Below are 20,528 nucleotides of genomic sequence, written 5' to 3' on the forward strand. Positions count from 1 at the left end.
TCTCCACCCCGAACCTGTTTTTACACAAACACTGGGACAAGGAAGAGGGCGACAGAGTAACCAGACTAACTCTCTCACATCGTACTGGGCATGTCCCGTTATTTGGGTCAGGCACTTTACATTAAGTGCCTACACCGGATACCAGTTACCGCTCCTCAGACGAATAAAAGGCAACACCTAAAGAGACTGAGCAAGGCGGAACACGAGCAGAACTTCTGGGACAAGGGCACACCTACTGTTAGGACAGTTTTTCTGAAGTTCAACTAAGGGCTTAGTAAAACCATTCAAGAGACAGTACAAGACTCTACTCTTAGTATAATGCTGTACCACCCGAGTTCATGGTACCGTAGACAGAGCACCCAGGCATATCTTAGGAGGGAGAGAGGGCTGTAGAATCAGTTCAAAGAAATTGTATTATACATATGGTCCAAAGAAACACTGGCACACTATGTATTGTAAAAATAAAGGGTTTATTTTATATACAAGCAGACCAAGAGATTCTTGGGTAAGTAAGTACGATCATAAAGCATATAAACAGATTATAAAAACACCACACTATGCTTTAAATACACAGATCAAAGCACAGACCTTATTTGGAACACTCAATATTTCTAGCGGAGTCAGTCCTTCTTAACACATCAGTATAGGACACACCTATTCTTGGGGAGTTTAGTCATTGGTTACTTTTGGATTACCTTTAGTAATACAAGGGTAGTAGAACCCAACAGTTGTACCGCGATGCGGAGCAAGGAAATCACTTAGTAAATCAACTGGACAATACACTTTTCAGAATAGTGGGAAACCTATTACAGGAACAGTAAAAACCAATGACTACATTTGTGATAACACACGGTTATTGTAGGTGAGTAAAACCAAAGGGTGTAATATACCATTACAGCGGCTTTCTGAGATCAGTGAAACACAGATTGAGTTGAGCAATAACTCTTGTAACTTATTTTAGGATGGCACACTGCTCACTCAAGGCAAGTAAAACCTATACACTTTGTTACGGCGAATTCTCAATAATGTGCCAATTCCCTTCTACCTTAGAGACCCCCAGCTCTTTTTGTTGGACATTAGAACTTTTTATCTCATATGTAATTTTAATGTGATTTAGTCTCTGTGTTTTTCGACTTTGGAGTGACAAACTCCATAGGCACCATCTTTCCAATGTGACACACAGCACCTTCCGTGCAGTGGCACGGGGAAGTCTTAGATTTCCCAAAGGTTTAAATACCTTCTCATGGATAAACTACTGTTCCCAAGAGCAGTGAAGTGAAATCGATTTTACTTACATTTTGTAACTTTCTAGACCCAGCACACACTACACCTTACCATAGGGTGCTGGAGGGGTTACGTAGTATCCAGTTTGTCTAGTTTCTCAAGTAACAATTTTATGTTACCCTTTCTACAATTAATGGCTGGTGGCAGTGGTTTACTTTTAACTACCATTGTGTGTTTTTACCGCGGGCTGCATTCGCAGCTGCAGTAAGGCACCCCATGTGTGCCCATTTCGTCAAAATGGCCCCGGTTGTCTTTTTTAGCCATTTCTTGTTGGAACAGTCCTTTAGATTTACTCTGGGTGCCAAAAAAAGTTTGGTCCCTTTTTTTGTTTTGTCTTTGGCGGGATTCACGAGTGAAGCCCACCTCAGGCTCCAGTATGTCTGGCAGGGGCAGGAAGTGAGGGAGGTGCTCGAAACTACCTGTGCTTAATCCCATTGGTTACAGGAGTGCACCCAGGAGGAGATTGTCCGGCTGACTGTCCGGCAAGGACAGCCACCCTGCTGTGTGATTGACAGCTAGGCTGGAATTAATGGGAGAAACCTGCATAAAAAAGGTAAGGCTTTTAGGTTTGGAAGGCAGAGTCGACCACTGGACGAAGGAATCCAAGGGAAGAAATTGGAAGAGACGCCCGCTGCAACTCCTGGACCATTGGTTTGCCCAGTGAATCCCTGCTGCTGTGCTGAAGCTCCGAATTCGCCTCGACTAGAGAAGCCCTGCAAGGACGACTTCTGGCTTAGAGTTAGTGAGACCAATCAACTCGAAAGTAAGCCCGTCTGTACATTCTCTCAGAGCTGGCTGTACTTTCACTGCGCTGCTGCTGGAACCGAAGTGCCAGGGAGAGGAACACTAGATTGTGTGCGTTTCTTTTAAGTTGGACACGAGTACCAGGAAGATCCTCGGGACTTCCCTGAAGCAGGACTGACCAAGCCTGAGCCACATCAACAGAGTGCTGGACCCCAGATGCAAGGAAAGTCCACACTGCCACCAGCCATTAACGATTACACCAGATAGACAAACACAGGTGACACCCATGGAGATGGACTCAACTACCCCAGACAATCCCACCAACAACCTCACCCCCCCGCCCCCTTAGTTGCCACCAGGTACCAAGTGTCAATTGAATTGTCAAGATACTGACAATCACCACACTAACTGAGTGGTGGACATTGGCAGATGCTCTGGGCACAGGAGTAGGAAGGGAGGACCAGTGCGGTTGTGAGGGAGGCTGGTTGAGGTGGGGCACAGATGTGAAAGGGACATTGAATGCAAGATAGGCCCACATCAGATCTGTGGCGCATCAGGAGAGACTACACAAGCCCAGTGCCTCAATTCAGGATAGAGATGCCAACTAAACAATTCCACTAACAATTTCCCCCTCTGCACACACCTCTCAAACTCCAAACCAAACAACCACAAACCTACAGCACATCAAACTGCACAAACTTCACTACACTGCAACAACACCACAAAAACACACAGACTTCCACAACAGTTCACGACGACTACCGGCCGCAAGCACCCCAGGCCCAGCCAACGGACCCACTGGGCTGAGGCTGCCAACAGCACATCACTGCTCACTTGCACTTTTCCTGCTTTATCCCACTAACACACCCTCGCTCCCTTTTTCAGAGCCACCAGGGGACCACTCCGGTGGTGATGGTGCGCGGTACAAATGTCCTTTAACATTAAAGGTAAGTTTGTCCTTGTAACATAAATGTTACATTTAAAATGAGAACAGGGATACTCAGCATCTCCCCAGCACTCCCCCATAGGGTGGGGGTGCTGGTCTCACATAATAAAATGTAAAAGGGATCCAAAGATCCTTTCTACCGTCGGGAGGGAAATGTAGTTCTTACAAGGTTAGTCAGGGAAAATTAATAGGGGAGCCCCTAGGGGAACCCAGCAACAATTGGCATGTATTGCCAAAAAGTTGTCAGAGAGGATAACTTTTAAAAGACACGATGCAGAGCCTTAAAAATGACACCCATAAAAAAAAAAAAGAGTAAAAGATTCTGTGAGTGTGGAAAAAAATTCCCACTCACGCAGGTATAAGGAAAAATAATCTACAAGTCGAGCAACATGTTCAGGGTTGACACAGGTGAGAAAGATTCATCATTGATATGAAAATCTTACCCAACAACTACTGGAGCAGAGCAATGGACCAAGGGACGAGAGCAGCAGTCAGAAAATTCCAAGGGTTCCCTACTTGAGGTCGCTGCCTCCGACAGACCGCAAAAGACACGTGGAGAAGGCCAGAACCCATAAGTGAAGATTGCATTGTGTTCCAAGGACGGCATAGTTGGAGAGGCGAGGCTAAGCCTGTGGTACTAAACTTTGATATTTTATTTCTATCGCGCTCATACACAAGTGTAATACATATGCACTTGACTTGTGAATTGAAAATAGCAAAAGAAGAGAGAAGCGCACACAGCCACTGAGTTGGCAAGTGAACTGAAAGAACGGTGTGTGTTACCGCGAATAAAGGAGCAACATTATATAACAGTGTAGCCAAACGACATTGAGTTTGCACTAAAAGTTTACTGTTTTGAAATCTGCATATAGAGAGTCTAGCCAAGCAACATTGAGTCTGCACTATAAATCTACTGTGTAGATCTCTGCATCTAAGAGACTGTGGTCAAGCATCACAGAGTTTGCACTAAAAGTGTACTGTATTGAACTCTACATCCTAAGATTGTTCACTCCTAGATATTGTGGTCAGCGTTAGGCAGAATTGCATGCAGTACTCTCAGGGACCACCACACACAATTAGGACTACAGGTGTAAGCAAGATCAACCTTTGGTACAAGTCTGTACCACACAGTTTCTTGGTCGCGAGCTGAGCAGCCAGGCTCATCTCCAGAGTGAATGTGAGCAGTACATGTAGTTACACAGAGTACTTTGAATCACAGTGGTTCAAGTAGACACTTATACTCAAGGTTTCTTCTACACTTAATTTATTTACACAATCATTTATAAAACATTTCACTAGAAGACCACTTAATATTATAGACCAATACACAACTAAGCTTTTGAGACAGTTTGAGCTCCCCTGAAAAAGGAGCCAAATGGCAGTTTAGTTACTTCAAAATGAGCAAAAAGGACAAAAGTAAGTAGAATAGATTATATATACTTTCTAGGCAGTGCAAATAGTTTCAGTTCACCAGAATAGTTCGATTCAAGTCAATGGGCTAGTGTTCTGGATAGGAAGGAGCAGTTCTGGTATCAAACGGTTAAGTCTTTGCAAAAGTTCTCAGAAGTAGTTTAGGCGAAAAATATTCATTTGTGGGGCCGCAAGCTGATTAGGCCTGCAAGTTGGGAAAGTTTCACGAACTTTCTCTGCAAGAGTGGCGTTCTCTCGATCGGGTTGGCACATTACCTTTGTATGAAGAAAACAAATGTTGCTGAATTCGTGGTTCCTGGCAGTTCCTGCAGATCTCGCTGTTCCTGAGCCTCAGTCGTGGGGACAAGAGGGAGGACGTCGGAGGACCCCTGCACTGCACAAGATCGTTGAAGAAAGCAAACAGAATGGAGTCACTTCAGTTGCAGTAGCTGTAGATTCAAGAACACAAACTGGTGTCCCTCTCCCTGGTTAAATCGAACCATCCTTGAAAATGGTATACAGGTGTCTTATGAGTTGATTGGTCCCACCAAACCAAAGGAGCTTGAAAGAGCTTCTCTGTCGAATGGAGTTTGGCAATTCAGACCCGCAGCAGGGCTTCACCGGGCAAACCAACAGTCCAGTGGTTGCAGTAGCTGTCCTCTTCCAGCCAGTCTTCGGTTCTTTCGTTCCAGTGGTCGAGACTGCCTTCCCGTCCTGGAGACTCGCCTTTCAGTTTTCTCCCTTTCATTCCAGCCTAGCTGTCACTCACCCAGCAGGGTGGCTGTCCTTGCCGGACAGTCAGCCAGCCAATCACGGCAGAGTGCATTTGGGTCTCCTAGAAGACTAAGCACAGGGAGTTTTGGGCACCTCCCTCACTTCCTGCCCACCCCAGACAGTCAGACGCCAGAGGCGGTCTTCGGTCCTGAAGCCCACCAAAGGCACACGAACAAAAGAACCAAACCTGGTTTAGCACACAGAGACAAAGGGGGTCATTACGAGTTTGGAGGCAGCCGGGGTGCTATTAGCACCATGGCTGCCTCCAAACCCGGGTCCGGGGTATGGTGTCTCTGAATGGTGACTTACCGAGTCATTCCAACCTTGGGGGACCCAGTAAGTCCCCATTCAAAAAACCGTTCCCCATTCGAGTCCCCACAGGGCTGAATGGGAATGGGGAAGGCGCTAATAACGGGCCAGCAAATTGCGGGCCCGTTATTTCCAAGGTCCCTTAACGGGGCCCGCTAAGAACGGCTGGTGAGACCAGCCGTTCCTGGTGGGACCCGCTAAGGGACCTCGGAATGTGGCGGTATGGGGTTAACGGCACCGGCATCCTTACCGGTGATGTGAACCCCCTACTGCCATACTCTGAATGAGACCCTAACACTAGAAGGACCTTTCCAAAAAGAAATGGCAAAAAAAGACAACCAGGAAATGTTTACACAAAGGGGCTTAAGGCCCCATCTTGAAAAATATGGCTCCCGTGATTTTTAGCTACCGGTGTTCGCGGTCGGGAAAAATCATGGTAGTTTGTTGTAAAACCACTGCCATCAGCCTTTTCAATAGGAAAGGGTAGCATTTGACTGCTACATGAGTGTTTAGACACAGGGGATCCTACGTAACCCCTTCAGCACTCCATTGTAGGACGGTGTGTGCTGGGTCTATGAATTTGGAAAAGACCAGTAAAGTCAATTTCACTTTACATTCTCTGGGAAACAGTTTATCCCACAGAAGGTATTTAAACCTTTTGGAAGTCTACGACATCTGCGTCACTGCACTGAGGGTGCTGTGTAAAACATGAAAAGATGATGCCTATGGAGTTATCTAAAACTCCATAATCAGAGAACATAAATGTAAAACACACATCAAAATACGAAAGAGTGGGGAAAAAAAGTCTCACACCCTTTACAGGAAAAAAATAAAGTCCTCAAAATCCAGCAAAGTTGTTGGGGGTCTGTAAGGTGAAGGGAATTAGCACATTTCTGAGAATTCTCCCCAACAGTCAAGCGACATTGAGTTTGCACCAAAAGTTTAGTGCGTTGAGTTCTGCATCTAGAGAGTGTGACCAAGCAACGTTGAGATTGCACTAAAAGTCTATTGTGTTGAATCCTGCACCCTAAGACTGTCACGCCTAGATATTGTGGTGAAGCGTCATTGAGTTTGCACTAAAAGTTTACTGTGAGGAACTCTGCATCACAATGCCCCATTACACCACGCCATGACTCCCCGCCACCTGTCTAAATCTAAAACGAGAGCTTCACTCTGGTGCGCCTCCCACCTCAAACCATATCCCCACTCCCATCCCAAACAAACTCTTCGCTTCCAACCCACCCTTCACCCACCATTTAGAACTCCCCAGTAACCCTTACCATGACTCCCCCTATCCAACTCCCAGGCCAGAGGAGCCTGATTGCGCCCCAAACATCAAAAAACCTTCCATCCCTCCCCCAGCCTCCTGCGATCATACCTCCTCCCCCTTGCACCTCCCAATGTCAGAGTCCACACTTCTGGCACTTGGTGTTCGTCGCTGTCGCAAACATATCGATCTGGAGTTTTGCCCCATCTGTGGAAGAGGTGATCCACTTGGTCCGGCCGAAGTTCTCACTCATGGCAAGAGCACAGCTCCCTGCAGAGAGTCAGCGATGGTGTTCATTTCTGCTAGATGAAACAGGATGAGGCACATCCCCTGGGCTTCGGCCCAGTGCCAAAGGTCCTGCGCCTCTTTGGAGAGCGCTGAGGGATCTGGTTCCCCCCCCCTGTTTCCAGATGTAGAACATCATGTTGGTGTTGTCCGTGAAGACCCGTACCACTTTGCCCTTGAGGGGCGGAAAGACTTGAGGGTCCAACACACTGCCCGCAGCTCCAACACTTTGATGTGCAACAACTTCTCCATTAGCCACAGGCCTCTTGCATGAAGACTTCCGGAGTGCACTCCCCATCCTTCCAGGGAGGCGCCCGTTGTGATCGTCTCCTGATGAGGTGGGGTCTGAAAATCCGTGCCTACAGACAGATGTGCACGCAGCCCCACCACCGTATAGCTCGACAAACTCTTGTTGAGTGTGACCTTGTCCTCGAAGCTCCCCGCCGCTTGAATCCAATGGGCATGGAGGAACTCCTGCAGCAGACGCATCCGCAGCCTGCACAGCCGAATGAGGTATATGCATGACGACATCATGCTGAGTAGGGAGTTGCTAGACCTCACCCTTTGCAGCCTTCAACAGCCGTTGTTCCTTGCCCAAGATGGCCATGATCCTCTCCTCCGATGGAGACGCCAGGCATGACACCGTGTTGAGTCGGGCTCCCAGAAACAGTGCGTCCTGCGATGGAGTCAAGCAGGACTTTGCAAAGTTTATCGAGAACCCCTGGTCCGTCAGTAGTTGGACTGTCTTCGTCATTGAAGTCCTAAGAGTTTGCCTGGGGGAGCTAGTTGTCCAGGTACGGGTACACGTGGATCGCTCGTAGACGTAGCTGCGCCACCACCGGGGACAGGCACTTGGTGAACACACATGGAGCCGACTTCAATCTGATGGGAAGGGCCTTGAACTGGTAATGTTGTCCTTGCACCACGAACAGTAGGTACTTGCGGTGTCCCTTGTGTATGGGGATGTGAAAATGGGTATCTTCCAAGTCCAGCGACAATAGAAAATCCCCTCTTCCAGCTGTCCTAGCAAGTGCTGAAGGGTCACCATCCGAAACATTTTAGACTTTATGTACTTGTTCAGATGGCAGAGGTCCAGAATGGGCCTCCAACCGCCGGTTTTCTTACTCACGAGGAAGTAAGAAGAGTACACTCCGGAACCCAAAGCCTCTTTTGGACGCTCTCGATGGCCCCTTTTTTTTATTTTTTAATATGGCCTGTACCTCCAGCAGCAGCTGAGGGATGTGGTTTTTCTGACGGGCCACTGGTGATATCATTGGACACTTGGACACGAGAGCGTCCAGCACCCAACGGTGGGTGGAGATGGTCTTCCACACGCTGAAGAAGTTTGCCAACCAGCCTCCCACCGGGGTGCATGGGTGTGGGGGCCTGACTCCACAGCCGGTTCAGTCTTGTTTCGACATTGAAGCGCTGTCTTGGGGGCCTTGGCGACGTCCACCTCCAGTCTCGGCGCGGACCCTGTAGGTCTCCTGGGCTGATGAATGGGGGGGGGGCTGACGGTAGAACGAGACACCGTCTATGAATCCTTTGAGGAACTTTTTTCCCTCCAGAAGTCCGAAAGGACAGCCGCATTTGATGAAGTGTGCCCAGGGCACGAGCCGTCTGTGGCCGCTTTGATGGCCAGGAGAGACTCGTCCACACTCTTTCCAAACAAATTGTCCCTGTCTAAGGGCATGTCCAAACATCTTCGACTGAAATTCGTGGCCCCCAGCCAACCTTGCCGACGGAGGCAAACGCTGTTGCCCATTTGGGAGAATGCTGTGTCGGCACTGTAATGGCATGGTCTGAAGCCACCTCGCCTTCCTGTAGAATCTCCAATGCCTCAGCCCGCTTGTCGTCGGGGAGAAAGCCCAGGAAGGGGGGGGCATCTTGAACCAAAGGTCCCTGTCGTAACGTGCCACAATGGCGAGGGCATTAACGGCCTTGATGGTGGTTGCCGCCGACGAGATCACTCTCGGCCCCATGGCATCCAACTTCTTCCCCTCACTGTCTGCGAGGGGGTGGTGGGAGGGAGGAGGCCGCCAATGAGGATGAGCCCAAAGACTACTTCTTGGCCACTGTCGAAGCCATAGAGTCTGGAGACGGTTGGTACCATAAGCACTTTGGCGTAGAGTCCGGCACTCTGTATTTCTTCTCATAGTGATCCCCCTTCACCAGAGCCGATGAAGTGTTCTTCATGAGGGACAAACTCTCGTCCCAAATGTCATCCAACAGCTGGATCAACAGCACAGTCTTCCTTTTTGCCTCCCAGTGCAGTTAAAGGAAACCCTCTTCTTCTCCGGGACGAGCTGGAACAGCTGAGGCCCTGGAGATCATGGCGTGGAACGAGCCAATCACATCGGGCGGTGAAGATCTGGCCGGCGGAGACAGGAAATCCCACAGGCCGCCATCATCGTACGTGCCAGTGCCCGTCGTCTGTGTCATCCCTCGTGGTGGGTGGGGGGCATTGGGGGTGGCCAAAGAGGGCGGCGAGTTGTGAAAAGGCGGGGGGAGGGGTGAACTCTCCTCCCCTCTTGGGTGGTGGTTCCTCTGAAGGTCTCGCTGCCGCGGGCTGGGCTACCGGCGCAAGAGGCATCCTTGTTCGGATTTCCGAGCACAGTGTATGCATAGCCGCAAGAATGTCCACTGAGATATCCGCAGGTGGCTGCTGGGGTGGTGGCTGCTGGGGTGGAGGCGACGGGGACCGAGGCGTTTGCGGCTTAGGCTGATCTGCTCCGTCACCGCCCTGGTGCTCCTCGTCAGTCTCCTCGTCCCCCCTCGTCGGGATCCCCCCCACCCTCCTCGTAGGGCCTGCTCTTGACGCATCTCCCCTCCTGGAGGACCGGGAGGCTGGTGAGCTCTTCCTCTGAAGAAATGTCCGTGCCCTGGAGGACTACTGTGCCCCCCTTCCCTTTTCCACGACCAGGGGGAGACTGTTTTGGTGAAATGATGGGCATCACCTTCTCCGGAGTCTTCTCAATGGGCTGAAAAGAGGACTCCCTCCAGGCAAGCAGGCAGGGACACCCTCACCTTAGGGGCTGTGCTTTGCAAATCTGCACCAGTGGCCATCACAAGGGACGCTGCTACTACTTCGGTGGAAGTGTGGGGCTTTGCCTGATGCACCTGGGCCATCGCAGCCTTCAGGTTATTGGGGGGGGTGGGTCATGACCCTGCTCCCTCTTGGCCTTCTCCGTCGGTCCTGCTTAGGTCTTCTCCAAAAAGCTTGCCCGGATGGTCTGACTTCCTCTTTGAAGAACCTGAGCGTTGGCTCGTGGTCGAAGGTGCTGGAGATGCTGAACTCACCCTGGCCGCCGAGGAGCCTGTTGCAACGGGCGCTCCGGCAGACAGTGGACGGTGCTTAGCCTTATGTTGGGGCCCCCGCCGGAGGGGTGCCCTCAAAGGTCTTAGAAGACCGCTCAGCTTTCTTCTTCTGGGCAGGGGAGGCATGCTGCCGGGACTCACCTAGAGCAGGGGCCTTGGCCTACAGCCTCTCGTTGAGATACTTGCATCTGTCGGCCCGCGTGCACGGCACCATCTCCCAAAAAGCCACGCAGAGACATCCTCCACATGCGTCTGGTACAAATGCCTGCAGTAGAGGCACAGGGAATGTCCATCGTCCGAGAAGACGTTCCGCAGGTTGCAGCCGGGGCAAACCTTGAAGAGATGCACCGAGTCCTCCTCCTTCTCTGCCATATCCACGTGGGGTAGGCCTCGAAGAAGCTTCTGGAATCCTCCAAGAAGAAACGCGATGAAAATCCGCCCTTGCGGGGGTGCTGAAGAATCTGAAAACGGGTCCCTGTTAATAGGAAGGTTAATTGGTGGAGCTTAAGGCTCGATTGACTGAAAAAATTGAGTAAAACTCTTATCAAAAAAAAAAAGAAAGAAAATCGCAAAACGCAGTAAAAGCTCAAGCGCTATAGCACAAGGACTTCCAACACTTGAACGTGCGGTAAAAATCTGAAGATGGCTGCCAGAGGAGGGGCTAAGGTAGAGGGCAGTCATTGACTGGGGGCAGTATGACCCAGAGACCAGTGATTGGTTGTTAGGAGAAAGACAGTTCAGAAAGTGAAACTGATTTTTTCTTTATCAAGGATTCCCAGCCCGACGATGGGGAATATTAATGAGCATTTGAATCCATGCCAGACCCGATGCTGGAGAAAGGAAGGTACCAGAGGAGGTATAAGCAAGAAATAACATTGAGCTCCCTGCTTCTCCCTTCCTCGGGCCCCAAATGCAGATGTATATTTCTAAGATCCATAGAGAAAACCATACTTTTAAGTGCTAGTATGGGGCGCTGGCCTGCTAGCTGTGCTAACTCAGGCAATATTGTTTCAAAGCTAAAAAAGGGTGATTTGAAGTACAATTCTTGCAAGACTTTTGCAGTGTCGGATTATTCATTAGGCCAATTATGCACCGCCCTATGGGCCCCACTCCTTTTAGAGGCCCTGCAACATCGGATCAAAATAAAACAGTGCAGAAAATTAAAAACGTATTAGGAGATAATTTGCGAGGGGGGGGTGACATTTCGACTGTCTACAGGCCTCCACAAGGTTTAATCTGGCGCTGGACCTCTTTTACGTCAATTTAGAAGTAGAATGAATGTTCACTGCTGGGGAAAATTATTTTGATATACAATATTTTGATAAAGCAAAAGTGTAATTTAGCATTAAGTATATAATCTCGTTATCAAAGAGAAGCTACCTCTAAGAGTAGTGTTAAGTCTGGTGGGTTGAGGTTTTTTCCTGTAGGGTAGACTATGCTGTGCAACATGGGTTCATTCCCTGATTAGGCATATAGAGATAAATCACCAATAAATTAGTCTCTCAAGGAGTCAAACCCAAGATTGGAAATTGTCCAGTGTTTGAAAACCCTTTTTTGTGCCTTCAGAACAGTATTGTGAAGAAATGTAGAATACTTACTGCTTCCTGTAGGAGCTGTTCTAGACAGTAAATGTGGGGCCGGTTTCCCCTCTCTCCTTCTATCACGACTCTGTATCTGAAACAAAATATAGTAAAGCATGCAAAATTAGGAATGAAAGGGAACACTAGCAAAACAGTCAGAAAAGCTTAGCTTTACTCTAGTAGAACATAATGCCAAACTGCCCACTCATATGTTTAGATAAGTACCTCAATAAGGCCCTGAAAGGCAAACCTGGAGGGAGTACATTTTTCAGTGCCCAAAGGACAGTTTCTGTATGCAGGCGATTCATCCCCACACATTGGCAATTGCGTAATCATTGTTTAACTCACATTGTACCTACCCTATAAACATACCCAAGTACCCCTTTATCGGTCAATATGCCCATCAAGAGCACTTTTAAATGATGCATCTGTCTCTCAATTGTCTGGTTAAGTTTGCGATATCCTCCTTGAATCATTAGGCCAAGGATTGCTGTTGGACATTTAAAACGAAACCTTCTAGATGGCATGTTTTATCATGCAGTATTATTTCACCCATACTAAATTATTACCAAGAAACTGGACAACACCGTATTTTGGCTTTATCACACATGTAATGCAAATGCTTAATGCAGTTTGTTTTTATCATAGTGCCTACTTTAACCTTCAACCTTGTGTCCTACCTCGGTGAAGAATGGATGCGTACATGTAACTCAAAACAGATACAAGTGCCAGAAAAACTTACTGGGCAGATAAAGTTTGTCTTCTTAGGCTTGTTAATCAGTCTAACAGGCTATGCATAGTCCAGCAAGCAGTGCGTTTTGGTGGCGGTTGTGTAGTTGGCACCGCTGAAAATAAATTGCTCATTACTGCCTGGCCCACTTGTGAATCGACCCTGCTTTGTGTATCCAATGGCAGCATTTGATGAATGTAGGCAGAGCACTCCATGTTGCAGCCTTTCAAATGGTGTAAATGAGATCATTGGGCATAAATCCTCAAGTAGACCCAGTTTAGCTTTGAGTGTGACCTTAATTTAGCAAGCAATGGTTGTGTGCTAGTGTGTAGCACTCTACTATGCAGCATCCAATCCCGATAGCAATGGCAGATTTAGTCACAGGACAACTTGTCCTGAGGCAAAGCAAAAAAATTGGCTTGCCTTTCATGCTTCATTGGTGTGGGCTCAGAAGGGATAGATCCTCGAGGAGGGGTTACGACCGTTTGTTCCCACTGGTTCTGGGGTCAAAGCACTGACTATGGTCTTCTTGAGATCAGGCAGTGGAGCAGACCTTCACTGGAGTTGATGCTGGTCAGCTGCATGGTAACATCCTCTGGTCAACAACTAGCCGCCCTTTGTAGAGGACCTGGCTCCAACGATCTGTCGAATGGCTGCAGGAGCAGCCCTTTTATCCAAGATTTGGGCTAACAGATTGCACAATGGTAAGGATGTGAAACATTCAAACTGGTGGTGGCTATCCAATGATGGCTAGCCACTGGCCACAGCAACTGCCCAGCAACAGACAAGTCAGTTGCCAGGATGCGTGCTGGGACCAGACAGTCCCAGACCCCACATCCGGGCTCACATACAAACCACCCCACTGCCTACGAAAGCAGCAGCTTTCCCTGGGAAAGGGCATTCCATATATGGCATTTCCTAACAAGCAAAAGGGCAAGCGTGCTAGTCACCTTTAGAAGCCATTTGCAGTAAATGCGTACAAGAGTAAAATGTTACTAAAAATAAAAAAACTGCTGCCACCAGTTCATCCTAGGCACATTGTAAAAGTAACCAGAAAGCCATTATAGAAAATGAGAAGAAAACAAAGAATCCTAACTGCCCGTCACTTTAGGGTGACGTGCAACTGTAACAATACAAGAAGCCAGCCACTCAGTACTGATAGTCCATAGTCTTATGGACTGATCCGTTCCCCACTAGAATGAGCAAAAGGGCCAGGCAAGTCCAGTGAAGCAAAGCATAAAGCTTTACTTGCCTCCACAAGGTCAGGCTAGGAGTCCAAAAGCAAAAATAAAGAGTGTCCCAGAGAATGCAGCAAAAGGGAAAAATCTTTCCAAAGAAACTCATTGGGTTAAGCATGGTTGGAAAAAAGCCCCAATCCCCTAAAACCCAGCAAGAATTACAGGGGCTGCCTAATCCGGTAAAAAGTCATTTCTACCCAACTATACTTGACCTGAACTGTTTCAATACCGCATTTACCTATCGTAGTGTGTTTAATGGTGCGTTTTACCTAATGCTATGCTTTGTGAATATAGTATGTGAATGTGGACCTGTGATACTTGGCAGCCTTCTAGTAAACTGAACTCTGCATCAAGATCATCCCCCAAAGTCTAAGCCTTAATGCCCTGCCACGTAACACAAGTCAAGCCAAAGTCTCAACAGTAAAGATTGTCTGGTCACCATGGACAGCTATCCTCAGAACTCCCTTATGCCCTGCAACTTAAGTTTCCACATGCATCCTATAAATGTTATATTTGCTTTGCTCAAAGGGTACTGCACAGGTAAAAGCTGCAGCAGCCTTGCATGCCATAATATGTCGCAGATCAAAGTCAGCCTCCTCGCCCCCCCTCAATTCTGCCCCCAGGAAAGCCTTAGCACCAGGATGGCATGTTAAGTCATTGTATGAGCATCATAACCTTCAAACAGCAATTTATTTGAAACTGAACGAATAGGTTAATTTGAAATCTTGCTCAGATTTTCTACAACAAAACACCACAATCTCAGTTCAAAAGGCAGCATTTCTTTAAATGTAGCTCCTGACTAAGTTTATTTTTAAAAAGGCTTTTGCACTAACTAAAGCCAAATTAGATTAAAGCCTTTGTACACCAATTTACTATTTGTGCCATGGTTCCTGAAATCAGTTTACTTGGTTCAACAGGAAATCACTGTCCAGTAGGAGAACATTCCACTTTGCTTTTGTTACAGCAAGAGAGCCGCTGAAGTAAGACCCCACTATCTTTAAGCTCTGGACACTTGAGAGCATTATTGCTAGAGATCAGTCCATTGCTCTAGCGGGATCAAGGGTGGCTACTGTGAGTAACGCAAAAGAGGCCATGAATAAGTTTACAATTTTACATCAGCTTCATATTTAAAAAACAAGAAATCTGCCAATATGGCTAACTATTTGTGTGTGTTAAAATTAAATTTTGCTTAATTAGATCTTGCTTTAGTAATAGTCTGTTGCCTGATCAGCATTGCTCAATGGGACCTGCATAGGAATTCCAGTCCAGGAATGGCAACAGAAATGCATATGGTATTTTAGTAGCACTACAACAGAGAAGCCTTTCCCTACTGCAACATACATGTATACACAAAACGTCTAGCACGGGAACATGGATCCTATGGCAATTTCCTGGTAGGACCCTAAAGTTAGTTTAACCAAATCGATCCACAAAAAAAATGAATGTCTCGCGCATTAGAAGCAAGCTCATCTTACTCACATGTCGGGTGAATGCACAGTCTGCACATGTCCTGCATACAGCAGCTTGTCATCCATTGGAATCAGGACACGGAGCCCATCCTTCAACCCATCCTCATCAATCACACAAGACCGGGGGGCTGTAGAATGAAAAGTAGCAAGGTATTAAGATTCACAGAAACACTTAATGTCCACTTCATATAAAAAAAATGTTTTTAAAGTCAGCGATGTTTCCATCCACTTACCAATGAAAACCGTTCAAGCTCCCAAGCAGTACATTTTTTGATGAACAGAGTTAGTAATTAAAGTACACCACACTGCCAACCATGCATCAGTTCCCCCTCAGCCTTTGACAGACATAACCAAACTTGCATTTTTTTGAGTGACCGTAGGAAATCTAAGCTCCCAATCGTTTCACTTGTAAAGCCCTTTATCTGAAATGAGAACTTAATTCAAAAACATGCTGATAATTGCAAGGAAGATCATTTCGGTGGGGTCCTCATCTGTAAGAATATGTATTGATATTTAGCCAACAGCTTTAAGGCATATGGACTTTTGATAATGGGGGAAGACCAAGACATACATACATTCTATGATGCTTCAACCTAATGGACGGTTGCTGCAGAGATCTTGCTATAGGTTTACTAGGAAATGAAAGCAGATAGCTGATAAAGGTTCACCAGATAACTGCAGAGTTTGTAGCTTTCCAGGCTCGAGGAGGGACGATCAGAACAGACTGCCCACACTCCCTCATCTCAGATTACCATTACTGGGACTTCCTAGGAAGGTTTCTTTTTTGCAACTTTCCTCTGTGGACTTTAATGGAGTCCCCAAGCAAGTCTGTATCCTACATGATTTTTGGGTTGAGCGGGCCCCCCTTCTACCTCACTCACTGGCTTCATTAATTTCATTTGGGGTGCACTGGCTAGTCCCATATGGCTCCATTTTACTTTAACACCTTACAGTGGATTGCTGCCGAGCCCCTTTTATTCTCCAAGTAAAATCCCAGTTACTTTTATCATGTGCACAGTACAGGGTGGTGGAAGTGAACAAATGTATGATAGTGCACAGCTCCACATCTTTATTTTTACAGCATTAACACCTTTGAGACCATATACTCAAAACTGCTGCTTATCATGGTTTAACACCCGTTCTTTGGGCCATATTTATTGCCCATCTTTTTTCCTCTCCCGGTCTCAAATTGACATGTAAGGGAATGCCATTAGAGTTCTGGCCAAGAACACACGGTAGTGCATACAGTTTAGTTTAGTTTATTATTTGTATAGCGCCGCCTGGCCCAGGGGCATCAAGGCACTTGGTACAGTTACATAGTAGCCAATATGTTACATCATACATTTAGGTACATAAAAACAGTTATAGATAATATACACATCATACATATTTACACGCTTTGGGCTAATAGTTTATGGAGGCAGTAAATGCAGTAGTCGGGTAAGTTGGAGTTTTAGACTTCTTTGGTCAAAAGCCAGTTTTTGGCAGTGTGTCTGAATCGGTGATAGGATGGTTCGGCTCTGAGATCGACTGGTAGTGAGTTCCAGAGTTTAGCGGCGAGCACAGGGAAGCTGGTGCCTCTTGCCTTTTGGAGCTTAAATCTGGGGATGTTTAGGCAGTGCGTTTGTGCTGATCTGGTTGGGCGAGATGTGGTATGGTGCGTGAAGTTGCCTGATAGGTATCTAGGTGCTTGGTTGGATAGGCATTTGTGTGTGAGGGAGAGTTTTATATTTGATTCTCTGAGGTATGGATAGCCAGTGGCAGGAACATCTGGCGTCAGATGTGCTCGTGTTTGGGTATGTTCATAGCTGCTCTGAGAGCGTTATTTTGAATACCTTGCAGCTTGTTGATGTTTTTTTGGCTAGTGCCCAGGTAGAGGGCATTGCAGTAATCTGCTTTGGGGAGTACTAGTGCTCTGGCTAATGTGGTGCAGTTGGAGGTGGAGCGGTATGGTCTACAGGCGTTGAAGAGCTTACAAGTGTAAGCGGTGGCGGATGAGATGGCGTTGATTTGTCTTGTCAATGTAAGGGAGGAGTCAAGATAAATCCCAAGAGTTGACATTGTTGGAGCCTGATGTTGTTTCCGTCAATGGTGAATGCCTGGTAGAGTTTGTTGAGTCTGGATTGGGAGCCTAGGAGAAGAAGTTCGGTCTCGTCGTCGTTGAGGCAAAGGCCGTGTTTGGCCACCCATTCTTGGATAATGGAGTAGATGTTGATAACTGAGTTGTCAGTGGCGTAGTCGCCCGTCAGTGGGATGAGTATTTGGGTGTCATCTGCGTAGTTCGTGTAGAGGACACCCAAGCGGTCCAAAATGTCGAAAAGAGGTTTAGTAAACACATTGTATAATGTGGGGAAACACAGGAACCCTGCGGGACGTCGCATGTGACGGGGGCTGGTTCGGCAGAGGCTGTGGGAGCGAAGGCCCTCATGGATCTGTTGTTCAGGAAAGACTGAATCCAGGCATTGGCCTTGACAGAGAAATTAGCTGCTGAGGCTAGATAATTGCAAAGGATGTCATGGTTTACCAAGTCGAAGGCGGCCGACGGGAGCAAAAGTGCTAGTTTGCCATTGTCTCTGAGATTATCCATTTGTGTTTTAAGGTCGATCAAGGCTGTCTCAGTGCCGTGCTTGGGGCGGAAGCCTGACTGTCTTAATCCAAGTAAATTGTTTTTCTCTAGGTGGTTCTGGATCTGAACGTAGGCAGCTCTGTCAAGGATTTTTAGGAGGAAGGGCACAGTGGTAATGGGTCTGTAGTTCGTGGGGACACTAGGGTCAAGTGTGGGTTTCTTGAGAAGGGGTAGAATCCAAGAGTCCTTTAGGTTGTTAGGTACTGTACTGGAGGTGAAGGATGAGTTTATGAAAGATGTGATGAAGGGGGCAAGATGTTTGGCCGCTTCCTTGATGACTGGCACGGGACAGATGTCACCTTGATATTTGGAGGGTTTCAAAGAGTTGATTATGTCTTCGACCTCTTTGGTGGTGATGGTGGAGAATTGGAATAGGTTGGTGTCGTCCGTTCGTGAGGTGAAGGTGGGAGGGGTCGGATTCTCTGTGAGGGTGAGACTTTCTTTCTTTTTCTCGATTTTGGCTTGTAACATAGCAATTTTGCCAAGGAGTGCTTCTTGTATGTTAGAGCACCATGAGATATCTTTGATGCATGTGTCAGGGATGGGAAAAGGGGACTCGAAGTCTTAGGATGTTGAAGAGCTCTTTAGTGTTGGATTTGGCGTTGCAAATTCGCTCGTTGTACATGTTTTTTTTTAGTTTGGATAATTCCTGCCTTGTAGGTATTGGAGTCTAGGGAATAGGAAGTTTTGTTGTTAGCTGAAGGTGACTGTTTCCACGCTACTTCCGCTTGTCTTGATTTTACAGAGTTTTTAGTTCGGGGATGAACCAGGAGTTGAGATGGGCGCTTGGTTTGGCTTTTCGTAGTTTGAGTGATGCTACAGTATTTATGGCCTTGAGAATGGTACAGTTATAGAGGCCTACTAATTCAGTGGGGTTGGTCATGGTGGGTGAGAGGTTGATGATGGGTTGGAGTAGAGGGAGGAGTTTGTCGACTGATATTTTTGCTGTTTCTGGTGAGTGTGGGTGGAGCGTTAGGACGGGAGGCAGATTTTTGTCCATCTTTGTCGATGGTGAATGAGATGAGGTGGTGGTCGGTCCAGGTGCATGGTGTGTTAGAGAGGATAGTGGTATTGCAGTTGAAGGCTGCTATCCAATCGAGTGTGCGGTCTTTGTTGCGTGTGGGTTGAGAGATGTGATGGGTAAGACCTAATTCTGAGATGGTATTAGCGATGGTACTTGCTATGTTATCCTTTTCGCCATTGAGTCCGAGGTTGAAGTCCCCAAGAATAAGTATTCGTGAGTTGGGTTTGGTATTGTTGGAAAGCAGGAGAGCTATGTCTTCGTTGAATGAGGATATGGGACCCGGGGGTCTGTAGATGAGGTGGGTGGTGATTGTGCTTGTGTTGGATGTGGATAGTTTGATAGTGAGTATTTCTGCAGATGGAAGTGACTGGTTTTGTAAGTGTCTTATATTGAGGGAGCTTTTTGCAATAATGGCTACACCGCCTCATTTGGAAGTTTGTCTGCGCGGTGATGGTGTAGTCATTGGGAATGGCTAGTGCTAGGGCGGGGCCTGATGCTGTGTAGAGCCAGGTCTCGGTAATAGCTACGAGGTCTAAGTCATTAAGAGAAATGATGTTGGCTATGTCTAGGGCGTGTGCGACTAGAGATCTAGCATTGATGAGTGCTCCTTTGATTATTTCGGTGGTCGCCTGGCGTGGTTTTCTGTTGAGTGTGCAGGGTGAGGAGGTGTTGGATTGGAGAGTGGGCTGGTCGGGAGATGCTGATGGGCGTAATGAGGTGATTGGCTGGTGTCGGTTTGGTTTTACTTTTTCTTAGACTTGTGTTGGGAGTGGTCAAGGTTGTGTATGTCCTGGATCGGAGGCGGTCAAGTCTGAATGTGCCTATACTGGGATAGGAGTTTCTGGTGGTGGTGTTCTTGAGGGTGTGAGTGCAAGGGCTCGTGGCGTGCATGGTTTTATGGGTATTGCATGTGTCTACCAAGGGGTGATGCTCAGTGAGGGCAGGCTGGAATGGTGCAGTGTTGGGTAAGAATGGAGTGAGACAGGGGATGGTGTGGTGTCTCGGACATACTGGTTTGCTAAGACCATTGGGGTGGTCTGTGTGCACATAAAACCGGGCTTGCGACTGTCTGGTCTCAAACGGATTCAGGATATGCCCTGTTGGTGGGACAGTCTCTTCCGGTTTGAATGTTAAAGGCCCATTCCATTGGTGGGCTGGTGATAACCCTCAAGCAGAATTCTGGATAATGATCCATTCAAGATAGCCTAACAAAAACCTAGCATCTGAAACCTAAGGACCACCAGTAACCTGCAGGAGGATTAAGCTGTCCGGACCAGGTGCATTCTTCCTCTGGACAGGTGGGACTAACCAGCCTCAAACACTGCATCCATAACATCCTGGGTCTGCATTTGGCCTTGTTAGAGAGAATACTAATTTCTGTGCCAATTCCCTTCAACCTTAGAGACCCCCAGCTCTTTTGCTGGACTTTAGGGATTTTACATATTAGCCCTGGAGTGAGTGAGACCTTTTTCTCACCCTCCTGTGTTTTGACCTGATTTGGACGACATGCATTACTTACCGTAA

At 47.4% G+C, this 20,528-nt stretch overlaps 1 protein-coding gene across 7 annotated transcripts in view; it reads right to left on the bottom strand.

Annotated features, from left to right (window-relative positions):
• The window catches only part of TNRC18 (trinucleotide repeat containing 18), a 470,959-nt gene that overhangs the window by 105,695 nt on the left and 344,736 nt on the right, over positions 1 to 20,528 (bottom strand). For all 7 annotated transcript variants that reach the window (XM_069645534.1, XM_069645537.1, XM_069645536.1 and 4 more), the window contains 2 exons: positions 15,365 to 15,482; positions 11,936 to 12,011 (listed from right to left, as the gene is read on the bottom strand). In XM_069645534.1, the coding sequence (XP_069501635.1) occupies positions 11,936 to 12,011; positions 15,365 to 15,482 (194 nt within the window). The remainder of the gene's footprint in view (positions 1 to 11,935; positions 12,012 to 15,364; positions 15,483 to 20,528) is intronic.

The sequence above is a fragment of the Ambystoma mexicanum genome, chromosome 2p (assembly GCF_040938575.1).
Source record: "Ambystoma mexicanum isolate Mex_15411 chromosome 2p, UKY_AmexF1_1, whole genome shotgun sequence".
In the NCBI taxonomy this organism is placed as follows: Eukaryota; Metazoa; Chordata; class Amphibia; order Caudata; family Ambystomatidae; genus Ambystoma; species Ambystoma mexicanum.